Raw genomic sequence first — 16,020 nt, 5'->3', positions numbered from 1 at the left:
ATAGTGTTCAGTGAAAAATTAAAGGAGAACGTTACTAATCGATCTGTGGTACATTGTGGTTAAAAGTAAAACAATTCTGACGATCGTGTTGAGTGTGATTAAGGAGTGTGCTCTCTCTCTTTGTTTACTTCAGGGAGTTTACCCAGGTGTTAATTCTGACCAATCAGAGAGCAGTTTCCTCGCCGTCAAAACTTTTGATCTGCTGGTAAAAGCTGCCGTGTGAACACAAACATTGTAACAATTTGCTCTTTGATTCGGACCAAACAAACGGACTGTAGGTGTAAAAGCACCCTAAAAATCAGAAGAAAAAACAAACATAATAAGCTATCTCTCTGAAAAACATTCTGTTTTTTCCCACAGTTCCACACACCCCGTCAGCGGAGGAGTCTGCCAGTCATTCAGAGTTCATGGTCGGACAGATCATCAAAGTAGTGAGGGGGGAGTTGCAGCTTCTAGAGATCACCGTAGCTCTGAGCGGTTGATGCTAACACACCTTGAGAGGACCAGCTCCTTCTCCCCAGAAACAAGCAAATCTGTTCAGTCAGTTTTGAATTTAGCGACATTTTGAGACAAGGCGGACGGGAGGGGGAAAAAAAACAACATTTCACATTGTCAAAATAAATGTGTCACACTCACTGCTTCCATCCTCTCCCGTGTTCTGACGTTTCGCCCCTTGCTGCAGCAGCAACTTGAGGTAGTGCTATTTTTGATGGGCCGGCGCGCTCCCCAACGTTTGCAAAGGTGCCCTGTCACCAGCTTCATGTCAAAGTACACTTCACTTACCTTAAAGGGGGTCAACTCCACAGTTAAGAGGGAGATTGCAAAAATATATAGACTAAGAGAACAAAAGACTACAGTGCCTGAAATACGAGCAGTACAGTTAAGGCATATCATGTGGCATGTATTCAGCCTGTTTAAATAACTAAATTCATAAACAGAGCCACGTCCCCCGCACACATGCATCTACTGTAGATCCCTCTCCCACTCACTCATTCAACACATCTTTCCCTCCTGGGTTGCCAAGGTAGCAGCCACTGTTGCAGTCAGGAGGCTCCCACTCTCAGTTCCCAAGGCCCTGTTTCCACCAACACACACGCATAGACACAAACATGCCCACGTAGAAGCTCAGGGACACACAAGCACACATACACACACACGTAAACCACCCCCTCGTGGTGGCTCCCTGAGCCTTGAGGCCAGTGGACTGCAGCCTGCAGTGTGTGGGCTGCTTGGCTGGCTGTGCAGCTGAGAAATAGAAAGCAAGCTGACAGACAGAGAAGCCCCTTTAAAGTCTTGAATAACCCTGTTACGTCAGGTTTGCGGAGCTGACTCTGCTGCACCTGCTCGGACTCACGGTGAGCAGGCCCACGAGCCCTCAGACGTCCGCCCCCAACCCCTGCAGCAAACATTCAGGGGACGGAGGGGGCTGTCTGGCTGTCTTCAGGCCAGGTGAAGTGCACTCACAGAGGAGGGTCAGAGAGGAGAGGAAGCAACCCTGAGGCACAGCCAGTCCGTGGATCTGAGGCCGGCACAGGGGACAGTCGTAACCTCTGTGTTCAGGTAAAGGGCATTCAGAGTGGAATGAGAGGGGACAGAGGCAGTCTGAAGTGAGGGTCACAGGAGGAGCAGTGCAGCCAAGCAAGCTCTCAGGACATCCAATTCTGGGCAAGCGATGAGGGGGAGACGGAGGAGGGAAGGGGGGAGTTAAAGAGGAAAGAGACAGGACATTCTCTGGACCTGGGACTCTGAAACTTTAATGTGTGTCTGGCTGCTTGTGTCTGCACTTCTGAGCCTGGCAGCGCTCTTAATACCTGGCTTTGGAGATGTCAAATCCTTTTTCCATCTTTTTGCCTGTCAGCTCTGTTCACGCTATCTTCAGCCTTCAGAAGCATTTCAGGTTCACATAAATGAAGCCTGTATGTGCAACATAAACACCGCGCCGCATCTCTCTCGGCAGGTTTTATATAAATAGTGTACATAGTGTGTTTTGTCACCAGAGAGAGCATTGCATTTATGTTGCTGAGGTGTTTTGGATGGTGTAAATTGGTCTCATCATAAAACAAACAGAGGAATAATGGCGAGTATTGTTCCCATCACTCAAGCGATGATGCGAAAAACAGCTCCGCTTGCAATCTGAAGTACAAAGAGAATAAGCTTTGCTCCTGTGCGTGTTGTCGATGTATATTTCAGTAGCAACAAAGAGCTGTGGGTAAACTGAGGTTTATATGGTGAATATTTGATCTGCTCCCCGTTAGACTGACAGACCTTGTACAGGAGCTAAGCTCCACCCGGCTGTCCTTGCAGATCAGGGTGAGATGCATATTTTATGTTTGCAATATTTGTGGGTGCACTCGATGTTCCAGAAATGGAGCGACAATGAAACTAATGGAAGTGTTCTGCATGAAGCACACCCCTGTGCGTGCAAAACAAGCCAAATCCATCAAACCTGATTTTTTTTTTGTGCCCATTGTTTATGAATAAGTCTTACCTGTCCTTATGTAAGATCTGGGCTTGCAGCAGGCTTTTACATGGAACTGAAGCTGCCGCCTGTCAGGGGTGCTCCAGCTTGAACTACTCCACAGCTGACATCACAGTCCATCTATTTTTCATAGCCAACATCTGCTTGGCTTGCTACATTGTCACTATGATTTGCATCAGCTCCCCAGATTCCTTGTATAAAACCAACACATGGAAGGTGACTAGAGAGGTGTGCACAAAAGGTTTCACTCAGCCTGCGACGGGATGACGTCTTTACAGGGTTTTGATGTAGAGATAAGAGTTATTTTATCCGCAGGAGCAGAATAATCTGTTATCAAAAGGTTAGTAAAGTTTGCAGCTGAAAGCTGGCAATAAGCAAATGCTGTGACTACCTCAGGAAAAGGTCACACAAGCAGGCAGAACAGCGCAGACACATAGCAGCTTGTAAACATGGTGAACTGTTTACTCAACAAGCAAGTAAAATACAGCCCTATCTTTCCCTCCAGAGTCAGGCTGCGGAGCTTTCTGCCGCCGTAGCTGTCTTAACTTCGTGGTGCAACATAAAATCTCAAAAATGGTTGTCCATAAGACTATAAAATCCTGTCCCCCCCCCCCCCAACACAATCAATTGTTTTTGCAGCATGAAAAGCCATTTTCTTCTCCTCCATGTCATTATGAAAACAAAAGCGTTCAATTCTCGAGTAGAAATGCAGCTGAAGCAGAAAATGTGTCCAAAAAATGACTTACTGACAAGGATCAGTCAATTCCATTTGTGTGCCTGTGTGCATGGGCATGTGTGGAAGTGCTGAATCAGCATATTGTGAAGTCCACATTAACTCTTCCTCTCCATAAAAGTACATCTCAGAGGGGAGAGTTGATCAAGAATCATCTCTAGTGCAAAGCATCTTACAGCCCTAATGTCCCAAGCATTTATATATGTAGCAATCCTTCTGCCTGGAATGCAGGCGGACAAATATAAAAGCTACTAAAGAATACACTCGATTTAAACATGCTTAAGATATCTCCTCTTTAAGAGCACACAATTATAAAGAAAATATTCACAGGTGGAGTCCCGGGGCTTATGTGCAGGTGTGTGTGGGCTGCGGCTAGCTGCGTGTAAGCTGGCCTTAAATAAAAGATTAACCTGCATGTCCCCGCCGTGTTATGAGAACATCAGAGGAAGCTCTGCAAGGAGGCAGAAAAGGTAGGCAAGCATGCAGGCATGTTGGGAGCAAGACAGACACCCGGAGGTGGCTCTCCGACCAGCTGAAGTCCGCCAGGTTGACAGACAGAGCCGGAGCGTCCACGCCTGCCCGCACCCGCCTGAGCCTCAGGCCACACTGGCGTCATCGGAGCTGACAAGAGCAGGTCCGCAGGAAGCTGAGAGGACACTGAGGACCTGTCTCATGTGCTCACACCTTGTCAGCAAACACTCACAGCGGAGTCGAGCCGCAAACGGAAGGGAAACTTAACTTGAGATGCAAGCGAGCAAATACTGATAACTTGTATAGCTTGTGGTCTAGCCGGCACGTCTGCTGCATCTGAAATAGTAAAGCTGACACACAATGTAAAGACGTAGTGAAGTATGTACATCAAAAGACTGCTTGATGCTTTTAATTCATCGGTGGAATACTTCAATCTTGTAACCCTAAATTATTTAAACCAATATCCAAGTGTGTGATTTAATATTTTCATTCAGTGAATGTGTTTAAATTCTTCTACTTTGTTCTATTCTCCTCACACTCTTCACACTGCATAATAGAATACGAAAGCCTTCATATTCCCATCAATATGAATAATATGCAGCTTCTACGGCACACGACCCGTTCTCAGCTCCAGACTGATATTTGAACATCACATCCTTTCCTCCCTCATTCTTCACTCACTGAGAAATCCAGATAAAAATGTGCACATATTTATGGCAGACTAAAAAGGGTGCAAGTGCATATACGGTGTCCTCTCTACCTTTCCCTCCCTCATACCTGGCTGATTTTAGGGTTTGGACGACTGTTACAGACTGAAAAGCCTCTTGGCATCCCCCGCTGGAATGAGGGGATCTGTGCTTTGTTAGCCTAAAAGTTTGCACCAGGAAATTGCACCCATGGGAGAGCAAAACAGGCGTACACCGAAGGGGGATATGGAGGGGAGGGCAGGATTTATTTATAACTGTTTGCGTTGACGCTAAGTCATCAGAGACACCTTGTAGTGCAGAGCACAGAAAGTACCCTAAATGGTTTAGAAGTGAGCGAACAAACATTTTTCTACCTCTCTCGCGCTCCCAATTTAGTTCCCGAGCAGGTTTACAGCAATTTGGGTTCGTTTTGAAACTCTCTCCAAATATCTGCTGCTAGTTCGGTTCCTCGCTGCTGCTTGGGGAAAATCACACTTAAGGGGAAAATCGGGTGGAGAGAGAGAGAGAGAGAGAACATGGTGATGGTGATGGTCATAGCATGAGGTATCCTGGTGTTATTTTTGTACACACCAAGCTCCATTATCCCGGGGTGCCTGACTCTCAGGTTCCATTTTGTGGACCATTACTGAGGAAGAGGAAGGTGGTTTCTAAAGATGAGCTGTGGGGCTGCAGAGAATGTTTCCAAGAACAAGAGAACAGGTAGAGGAATTGCTTCTTAGAGGCTACCTTCAGTCAAAACAGTCCTTCCCGATGTGTGTAATCTATTACTGGGAATCTAATTCTGTAATTATGTTTGCGTTTTTATCTGCGGTATGTGTTTGTTTACTCCCCTTGCCTCGCCTTTTATCCGAGAGCGGCTCGGTGATCCAGACTGCCTGCTTGCCTGGTGCTCTTTAATGAGATTATCAGGAGAAGAGTGTCAGTAAGTAGGATCTAAAATGAAAGCCATTATGGAGCATTATCACAGAGCCGCGCCACGCCAACCCCTCCGATCCATCTGCTGTACGGCCACCCACACAGCCACTACGCCCAGATTACAGCCATGATTAGCACCGCCGAGTGCTGCTTAATTTAAACACCTCTGGAGAACATGTGGCACTTTGCTGCATTGCTGAGTCACAGAGCAAACACAGAGGGCACAGATGGGTTTCTTTTAGCAGAAGGCAACACATCCTCCTCTCAAACACTTCACTTTTTTCGGATTAATGATTGATTTTTGTACATATACGTGAACTGTTCGTTTCATATTTGATTCTTTACTTGTGTGCGCATTCAGCACAAAAATATCAATAAAACATTACGAGAATTTCACTCACTGAAAAAGCTTGAGCACGGACTACTTTGACCCCCGGCTAGAGCAATAAACCGCACAGAAAGAAAGCCATATTATTTGTCTGATTTATGCATGAAGAAAATCCCCAAAATGCACCAACAAGACAAACAGGCCGAGAGGTTCAGTGGCTGAATGCGGTGAGGTGACACATAGCAGACAGCCAGCAGCATCCACCTGTCACTCAAAGCGACCACGCCCTTAAACATGCATAACTTTAACACTGAATAAAATTTAAACGGGTGAGTTACACAACACTAAACCCCCATACAGTTGTCACTGATTAGCTACAGAGAGCAACAACGTTTTTTGAACAAGGCTGTAAACATGTTTTTTTCCTGCTGTAATGTTGGGCATTTTAATATGTGGCCTTGTGGGGATTCAGTTTTTGGAGCCAGCCTCAAGTGGCCACTCGAGGAACTGGCACTTCAGCGTTGGCTTCATTTCTCAGCCCTGGAGGTTTAGTTTTGTTGGACATTTACAATTTAGATTTGGATATTACACTTGAAAAGGACTTTGTTGTATTGAATAAATCCTGTCTTAATAGGTCCTGTCTTAAAGTTGCAGGATCAGGCTGGTATGAACTGTTAAAGAAGAAGAAATCAAGAGGAGAACTGCACATCATTTGCACCCGCTTTTTGCTCGCTCTAAAGATCTGATTAGCAAAGCAAATTGCCCTGATGATATTTCTATAACTGAGTTGCACACTGATAGAGCTCAACTTCTTCCACAGATTGATAATGAGCAGGAAGAGGAGGGGGCAGCTCTTTAACAGATTATTATAAAGTCCAAACTCGACAGGTGTTTTACTAGTTACTCTTTTTGTAACTCAGCTTTATTTCTTGAGCAGTAGCCCCTCTAGATACAAAAATCCCCATCATGCGTAACAGCTGCACACCTTTTCCACACATGTGGACAAAGTGTGCCCGTTGAGCCCCGGACAGCCCCCGCGCCAATTGATCTTACAATAATATAGAGTATGAAACAAACAGCACCTGAGCACAGAGACGCTGTTTGCTCTGCAGCGCTGTTTGGGGTGTGTTTAACCCTGTGTGTGTGAGTCTTTTTTATCGTTTGCACAGGTTTAGCCGGGGAAAAAGCCTCGCAATCCTTTAGTTAATTCCCCCTCAAGTGTCAACTGTAAATCTGCTGCAGCTCTAGATGAGCTCACTAATAGTAGCACACCCACTACAACATAGACACTCTCTTTTCTGTACCTGTGATCTTGTCGCGAACCAGCTTGCAGGACTCGATCTCGCCGATGCTACCGAACAGGCTGCGGAACTCCTCCTGGGTCATGTTCTGGGGCAGGTAGTTGACAATGAGGTTGGTCTTGCTGTCGTCGTTTGTCGGGCCAGTCTGCATGGGCGAGGGGCAGCCGCGGCTGTTGGTGGTCGGCCCGTTGGCTGTGTTGCCTCCTCCGCTGGGGCCGTTTGTCACTGGAGCCTCCATGTTACTGATGATCTGGAGCGGGGCAAAGAGGAGGAGGAAGGAGAGACGAGGAGAGGAGCCAAAGAGAGAAACAGCAGGAAGGAAGGAAGGAGAGAGATAGCTCCATTAGGAAAGGCTTCAGTATTGTGCTCAGCTGTTTGAAAAGCTGAATATGTAGCAAGTCAAGACTCTTAAAAATAGTTCTTTTTAATATTAACTTTCTAAAAAGTCTGACTTTTATAGCATTAAATAAAATCTTCAATCTGGGAGGAAACAGCTTAAAAAAGGTTTTAAACCTGCTTTACACAAAGAGAACAATGTTTTAGAATTGCCATACAATTAGTTCTTGCCTTTCTAACTGACAGGGATTCAAATTTTCAACATATATAACTAAACATATAGTTAACACACTGTACACATTACATAGCACATGTCTAAACATAGAGAAATACAACAAACAGTAGACACAGGGAGGATAAACAGCTATATATAATGAAGACAGTAAGACTGTATGGTTTTAAAAGTATGTGGGACGGGGCAGCGACAGGGGCCGCCATCCAAGCCTGTTTTACGACTGCTGCTGATGCTGATGCTGCTGCTGCGACAGAGAGAATGTGTTTTCATATCTGATTTGGCAGATCAAAGTGTTAAAAGAAGGAACTGTGAGTTTGGTGCAAGTGTGAGAAAAGAGCGAAAAAAGGTGAGAAGGAGCGAGAGTCGAAAGTCGGAGGAGGAGGAGGGAGGAAGGTTGCACTTTGCCTCTCTACAAGAGCACTCTGATACATATTTAACACCAGCAAACATTCATCTCTAACGAAGGCAATGTGTGAGGTGAATGCTAACATTTGTTTGATCAAATTAAAGGCTTTGCATGTATGTGTGAGAGTGTTCCAGTAAATGGTTAAAGTAGAAACAACTAAATTTAACCACTGAATGGTGGGAAGATAAAACATTAAAGGGGGGGTCAGGGGGTTATTATGCTAATTTCAAGCTTCATCACTCTGTCATAGCTTTACAGTTAAAAAAAACTCATTTTTTCTCACACTGGTGCTCTGTGCAGACCCTCATACAGCCACTGTCCCTTTAAGAAACCCCCTCCCTAGAAGCCCACTTTCTTCTGATTGGCCAGCTCTCTGAAGCCTGCTGAGGCTGCACTTTGTGACATCACAAATCAGATCTGAAACTACACCCACGTTTAGTTTGGACATCCAACATTGTAACATTATATATATGTGTTAAAAAAATACCCCCTCTTTAAAATAAGATGGGTGCCCTTTTACAAGTATATAGAGCATCAACCTGATTCAACTCATGTTTAAATAGACCTGTATGCTGTAAACTGACTGTTTCACTCCTAACTGATCCTGTGGTTCCTTTATAACATGTATATAAAAGTGATTCTGCTTCTGCATAAGCAAATCCAGAAAGAAAGAAAAAGCCTGTGCCCATTCAAGCACACGCTCACAAGCTCCTGTCACATTGCTGCACAAGCACTGTTATGACCTAACACGCTGAAATCCAAATTAAGATGCAAATATTCTTTAATCTGGTTCAATCAAATTTTTAAAGCCATCACTCAGATCTCTCCCTTCCCCCTGTTCAACCATTCAGCTCTCTGTCTATTTTTAACTATTCTTAAGTACACGCAGACAGGCTGCACTCGGAAGCAGGGCTGGTTTTAGAAGGAGGAGAAAACTGCTTCGCTCTATTTCTGGATTATCAAAAGGCTGGACCTGTGTTTCTAATAATATAGCTCAAAGCAGAATTTAAAAATTTCCCAGTTTGTCCAGAAATAGTTTCTCAAAACCATTTTAGACGTTTACAATGCGTGTGCTCCTCCGCTTTAATCACTTTACTTTCATCTCTCTACCTGCGTGTGGTGGTAAGCAGAGACGAGGAGCAGTGAAGCATGCGGGCAAACAAATATGTCTGTAGTTATCAGACAAATAACACCTATGTATTTATACTTACATCCATAAAATATGGACTAAAAGAAAAAGCTGTTTTAGCAGGGGAGTAATTATAATTTGCTGATGAATTTGAGATCGTTTGGAGGTCATTTGCAATCCTGAATTTGTGAGTTAAGAGACGATTTGCTCGTTCGCAACCAAAATGATAAACAAGAGAAATTCTATGATGTGTAAAAAGGTTCATATAAGCCATAAGAGCCTGTGTTCATCTTCCACGTATTTACAATATCCTTAAACACTATATAATGTAACGCTTTGAGGGAGCTTACATGGGTTGTACCATCCCTCTTTTCTCTAGCGTTAGACAGACCTTTAAAAAAAGGCTGTGTTTCCTTTTATGTTGCGTTCTTCTCTTCCTCCAGAGTTTAGGAGCAGCACCAACAAAATGTCAGTCTGGAATCTGCTTCCATACTCTCATTTAACACAAACACACACTCGCATGCATGCCCACGCTTCTATGCGTTCATCCGCAGAGAGTGGAAGAGAGCGTCCTCAAACACACACACGTACACATGCATGCAGAGAGAGAACAATGGCCCGAGCCCACAGCAGAAAAACAAACAGACAGGGAGATGTCTAAAAGCTCTCAAGATGAGAGCTGCATGCAAATTGTTCTTTTGACAGTATCCTTTCCTCCTCACTCACCACTCTACCACAACAGAGATACAGAGACAGAGCGAGGAAGACACAGAGAGAGAGAGAGGGAGAGGCAGAGCGCAGAGGAAGGAGAGAATAGTATCTAGCCATAACAGAGTTGATTGGAGAGGGCCTTATTAAATCTGTTTACATTCCCTGCTGAGCTCCATTCTGTCAGAGAGACTTTCAACTCCATGGGATGCTTTCTGAGGAGTTTTTACACCAAAATGGCTGCCTCTAATTAACAGGGACCTGCCGAGTCCCAGTGGCCAATTATATTCCTCTCCCTGTCCCTGCCCACCAGCATTTGTGCTGCTCAGCGGTCCACTTCATGTTGGTTGGGAACACTCTGGCTGGCCCTGCTCTCCCGCTGCGGAGCGTAGCGCCGCGGACAGAACTCGTTGCATGTCCTGTCGACTCGGTACAACACACAGAACTCTCCGGCTCTCCGCTTTAAAGATGCAGCTTCTTTAACTCGCAAAAACACTCATGTAAGAGGCAGAGGCAGGACTCGGCTTCTAGCTTAGAGTAATGCACGTAGATGGTGCGTAGGTTCGGAGCGCTCTGAAAAAAGACGCTTTTCTCTAGGCGGCCGCATATTGATGAGGCCTGGGAGGTTCAATCAGCCGTCCTCCTAACACAGATTATTGCAGCCAGACACACAGCTGACTACCTCGCAGTTACACTAATTGCGGGGAAAGTGTCTGCATGGGTCCCAGACTTTTATCCAATCCAAAAAGTACATTTTAATCTTGGAGGTTAACCGGTTAAGAGTGTCAGTCAAAAAAAATGAAACATCTAAATGCACATCCCTGATACAAAAGTGTTAGAGAAAAATGATCACTCGAACAATGCTGGAGCTACAGTTGCTATAAGGAAAAGGGCAAGGGAGGAAGCAATTATTTTGAGTATTAAGGGGTGTCAGAGTGCTCAAAAGTTGTCAAAAAAAGGCAAATTATTGTTATTATAAATTATTATTGTGAGTGAGTCTTTCTTTGTCTGGGAGGAACTACTTTTCCATCAGCTATGGAGACAAGTGCAGTTTTGCATGTTTTAATGAGTGCTAATGAGCACAATGGATAAAGTATAAATACTAAAACATCACTGAGTCATAAAATTAAAATGTTTTAAGCAATAAGCTTGCAACTTTATTTACTAGCTTCCTCAAATATACACAACTTGCTTTTCTCACATCTCTGCAACCCCCCTGGTCCTTCCCCCATTCATCAATCTCTGCTCCGTCTCAGTCAGCAGCATCACCAACCCGGCGCATATTCATGTGAACACAGTACAATATCAGATCATGTTACTTCATGGGTGTGTAAAATGGCTGGTGCCATCCATTTGGCAAGCAGCAGTAGTCTCCTTACCATCTTTGGCTGTGTCAGCAATCCCTTCTCTGCCCAGCCCTGGAGCTGTGGGAGCTCTGCCTGACGCCACTGTGTCTCTGTCGACCCCTATGGAGCGGAGCACAGGGAGGGAGGGGACGCACGGCCCACCGTCAACATCATACACTCACTTTAGAAGGTTACAGGGGTTGTGGTGGGATTTGGGGGTGGGGGGTGATGGGAAAAAATGGCAGCTCAGTAGAAAAATACAGTTTTGCAATCATGCCACCAGTCAAACTAAAACAAAGACAGGTGGCTCAGGCTGTTTGTTTCATTGTTAATATGACAATTTGAGGTAAATTGGGGTTTTAATTCATTTAAAAAATTCTACCTAACAATTTGTAGCAATAATTCTTCATGCAGGAATGAAACTGCTTGGGTAGAAAGGGGGGTAACAATGTCATTCCTTTCAATCATTTGAGCATATTGAATCAAATTGCATGCGTGTGTTGAAGGCAGCAGATTGGTGTGGTGACTGCAATGACCTTGGCAGAGTTTATAATGAGGGCTTCCCTCTTGCTCTCTGTGGGTAAACAAGCCTGTGGTTGAAGAGACAGAAATGCCACAAATGAGCAGGAAGTCTGTTCACTAGCTCTCCAGCACAGGGGGCTTAAATGCCTGCAGCTATCTACGGATGCTACAAGCAGCCAATTTAACAGGAGAGGAGGAAGAGAGGAGGGATGACCTCTGCCTTCATTTACTCCTTCAGAGAGATGAAGGAGAGGGAGTGAGGGATCAGATGGGAGGAGGGAGAAAAAGGCAAGGGCTGAGTAATGGGGAAGACACTTCCAATACTTCAAAGAAAGAGACAGAGGTGGGGGTGGAGAGAGCGAGAGAGAGAGGCTGTACATGTTCTGTTGTCAATGTGTCTTGTAAACTTAGGCAGGAATGCATAATGGAGGTCTAAATGAGAGTGAACTGTCAGCTTGAAATGGAAGAAGAAGATACAGAAGGGCAGAGGGGTCAGGGTAGAAAAGAGGACAAGGAATATTGTTTCTGCTAGCTGACAGGTAATGGTGGATATTGAGATATTTCGGGCATATTCATATAGAAAGAGCAGGTTGAGCCATGTTTGTTTTAGTCTGAGGAGGGCTGGAAGGGTTTTAAAATTTAAAAACACTCAACTTTTTTAATTTAACTTGGACAAATTGGTAAAAAAGCTTTAGATATTGTGTCTTCTACAATACAGAGGTACATTAATCACAATTAAAAGACCCATCCAACAGCGTCAGGGATAGCTACATCCCTGAGGCCGACACTAGCCAGTGTTTGCAGCCACCACACAGGAGGACAACATATTGTATAATCCGAAAAGCTACCCTGAAAAAGGAAAATGTTAGGCAGAGGTGAAACATCAAGCGCATTTTTCACCCATTCTGCACAGCCGTCATTGTTCATACTCTTGTCAGTGCGGAGGGGAATGGTGTGTCGCAGCAAGCAGGCAGTGCAGTGTTCTTGCAGCATGTACAAATGTGGTGATAAAAATGTAAGAAGCAGCAAGCAGATGTGTATGAGTCTCCATTTGAACAGCCAGCGTACACTGCAAGGGAGCATAATGTTGGCAAAGAGGAATATGACATTTCTCAGAAGTGCGTTTAAGTCTGTGCATCCCGTTTTTGAGACACTGCTCAGCGCTCAATATTCAATGCTCAACCATTCGATAAAACAAACAGTCTCAGGCGTAACACGCACACACACACACACACACACACACACACACACGCACACACAATCTCATCGCTCTTCATATTCTCACCATCCTTGCTTTATCACACGAACACACACGCACGCACACACACACACACACACACACACACACACACACACACACACACACACGTCTTCTGATAAAATCTCAAATAACAGTGGAAAAAGGGTGCAATGCAATTACATTCAGCAACCATTGAGATGAAAAACCGCTCATGGATACATTTTCAATTATTCAGGGAATACATTTCAGTCGGTGCTCGGATGCTGGGAAAACTTATTATATAATCAATACACTCTATAATGCCATTAATATTTGATGCCACAAAAGTGCTTCCTGTCTCCTTGGGCACACGGCCAATGGTGTCTGGGTACTGCAGTCAGATAGGACGAGCCTGATGCGCCTAGAGCGAGGAAGGAGTAAACATTTGTTTTCCTCTAACAGTCGGAATACACCAAAGGCAAGGCAACTTTCCTTCAGGTTTACTGCATATGAATGATTTCTTCCATACTGTGCATTCATCTCACTTTTCACACATGCTACAATTTAGGTGAGTTTATTAGGGATGCACGATAATGGACTTTTTGCCGATATGCAGATATTTTCCAATCCCTTTTGCCGATTCCAATATATAAGGCACATGTTTTTTTCCACCTAATTGGAATTGATATCATACCTACTCATACTGTAGTGGCCAAAACCTGCCATAAAGCAGACATCTTGCATCCTTCTTCACGCTTGACGGAAGAGGCGTTGTACAAAAGGCCCCATGTCTGATCACTCACGTCTCTGAGCGCACCTGAATGCAGCATCCAGTGAGGGAGACATGCCCGGACTTGTTTACTGCACCTACTGCGGAGACATCAGTGATCGCCGACGGACTCTTTTTATCGTGTGTGCGTCCATGAATATATAAGTTAGCGTCGGCTTTGGCCACGAGTCTATTTTCAGCGTGTTTGATGATTTTAAGTCCGGTAACATGACGAGAATGTGAGAGAATGTTAAGAGCTGTGAAAGTTGTTTAACTTCTATTCATTGGCTCGAGTTTCTGTGACTTTTTAGTCTTTATTTGTATGTTGTTGATAACTTTGCGCAGGTAGTGCGCTCGCACACTTGCGCTGAGTTAATGTTGCAGCATGACATCAAGCTTTTTTCGGGAATCATCGAGCATTTAGGCAGAATTAAAGCGTTGTTTTATCGGTGGAAAATATCAGCAGGAAAATGACATATCTGCTGATGCCGATATGTCATTTTCAAGCAATAATCTGCAGATACTGATAATGTGCCGATAATATCGTGCATCCCTAGAGTTGATGTCTTTTTTACCTTTGCCACTTCTCTGCTGCTTCTACATCATGAACCTGCCGCTTTATATTGCCGGCCTAGTGCAAGTTTCCCTCCCCACTTCTTGTTCAGAGCTTAGACAATCAATTTAGCCTGACTTGGCCAGGATGGATGGAGGCTGTTGAGACTGCGGAGTAGACAGTATGCTGCAGGATCTCTGCCGCTGATAGACACACTGCCTGGCAGCTACAAAATGGAGCCAGCATGCAACCATCTGACTTGTTAGACTTCGCCTCACCATCTTGCTTCAGATATTATTTGTGATGTCCTTATGCATCTTTTTTTTGTTTCATTGTTTGGCTTGGGGAAATAAGGAAATAGGATGACATATTTATTGTCAGATGTAGATGTTTTTCAGACCTTTAAAAAAAAAGAAGACAACTTGTGCTTTTTGTCCCCTTCCTGCTCCCATAAAGCAGCCACAAACCACGCTGCTTAACTCGCACTGACACTCCCTCTCTCCCCCCAGAGTGATACTGAATTGGAGTTAGTGATACTGAATTGGAGTTCCTATCAAACCGACTGAGACACAAAGAGATTAATACGACTTTACTATCTCTGCGTCTTGGCCAGTAAAGTTCCCTGTAATGCTCTGTGCGCTATTGATTTTTATTTTTCTCTCCCCGCTCCCTTTCTTCCTGCGCCTCCACCAGCATCTTCCGAAGCTCCGAAACGTCCTGCAGGTCAGACGGATGCTGGGCCGGATCAATCAGGGAAAGTAATCTGGGACGCCTCATGCACGCAAGCACACACACACACGCGCAAACAGACACATCACAGATCCTCACCGACACACGCCCCTCCTCTGTTGCACTCTGGCCTGCCTGCCTCCAGTCTCATCGATCTGCATCTACTTTACCAAATGGATTCTTCTCTTCTTCTGTCTTCCTCCACTTCTTTTCTCTCTGTGCGACTCGGAATAATAAATGTTCTGAACCGTGCGAGACGTGCACGTAAGCAATTTTTCATTTAACTTTGGCTTGACTTCTTTGCTCCTCTCTTCTTTCTCTTTTGTGATGTTTCAGTGTCTCAGTGAGATCGATGCTGCTTTTTCCCACACACTCCCTCACAGCCTCTGGGTAATCGGCACACATTTGCGTAAGGTCAGAGGTCGGGAGATGACAGAAAACAGTCTATTCCCGAGGGCTATGACAGACAGAATATGCAGATTTATATTTCACAGACAATTTTAGAATTAGTTTTGGCAAGTACTCTTATTTTCCAATGTTTATATCTGAAGTTTCACTTGTTTCTGAAGGCTGGCAGAACAAAGGTTTGCCTTTTTTTTGCATTTAAATGTTCATAACTGAAGTGATGTAACTTCTAATATATTCAGATTTACTCAGCTTAATTACTTTTATCCAAAAAGTTTGCTCAAAAACTACTTCATGCTGCTCTGTGGGCAGTTAAAAGACATAAGATCCTTCAAGGACAACGACTGAGGACCTGCAGGGCTCCGTACATTCATAGTCACTTTCCCTCTCACACACACACATAATTACAAACTACATACACACACACCACAGTCTCCTTTTGCTCAGCCAAACTGTAGGCGGAACTGGAGCCATTTGTCCACTGGCTGCATCCCAACTCTGCACCAACGCATGCAGAAAATTGGTGAGCATCTTGACTCTGGAGATGACACTTCAATTTGTGCAGCTCCAGTGACTGGTGCTCTGCAGTTCCTCCCTTGTGGGGGTGTGAGATCAGCTGGACACCTGCCTGGCTGCTTGGCTGAAGCCTGGAGCACGGGGACTGAGCCTTGGAAGTGAAGGCCTGGCCTCGCCTGTCAGCCCAAAGTCCCTGTCCCTCAGCCCTAAACC

General features: G+C 44.7%; 1 protein-coding gene across 5 annotated transcripts in view; it reads right to left on the bottom strand.

The window, feature by feature from the left end:
• elavl4 (ELAV like neuron-specific RNA binding protein 4) overlaps nt 1-16,020 on the bottom strand; it is a 75,132-nt gene that overhangs the window by 34,583 nt on the left and 24,529 nt on the right. For all 5 annotated transcript variants that reach the window (XM_069680337.1, XM_069680339.1, XM_069680340.1 and 2 more), the window contains 2 exons: nt 11,128-11,214; nt 6,938-7,184 (listed from right to left, as the gene is read on the bottom strand). In XM_069680337.1, the coding sequence (XP_069536438.1) occupies nt 6,938-7,184; nt 11,128-11,214 (334 nt within the window). The remainder of the gene's footprint in view (nt 1-6,937; nt 7,185-11,127; nt 11,215-16,020) is intronic.

The sequence above is a fragment of the Semicossyphus pulcher genome, unplaced genomic scaffold, assembly GCF_022749685.1.
Source record: "Semicossyphus pulcher isolate SPU_LCO1_2020_fin unplaced genomic scaffold, fSemPul1.0.p SCAF_4, whole genome shotgun sequence".
In the NCBI taxonomy this organism is placed as follows: Eukaryota; Metazoa; Chordata; class Actinopteri; order Labriformes; family Labridae; genus Semicossyphus; species Semicossyphus pulcher.
This window is presented reverse-complemented; position numbering and strand designations above follow the sequence as displayed.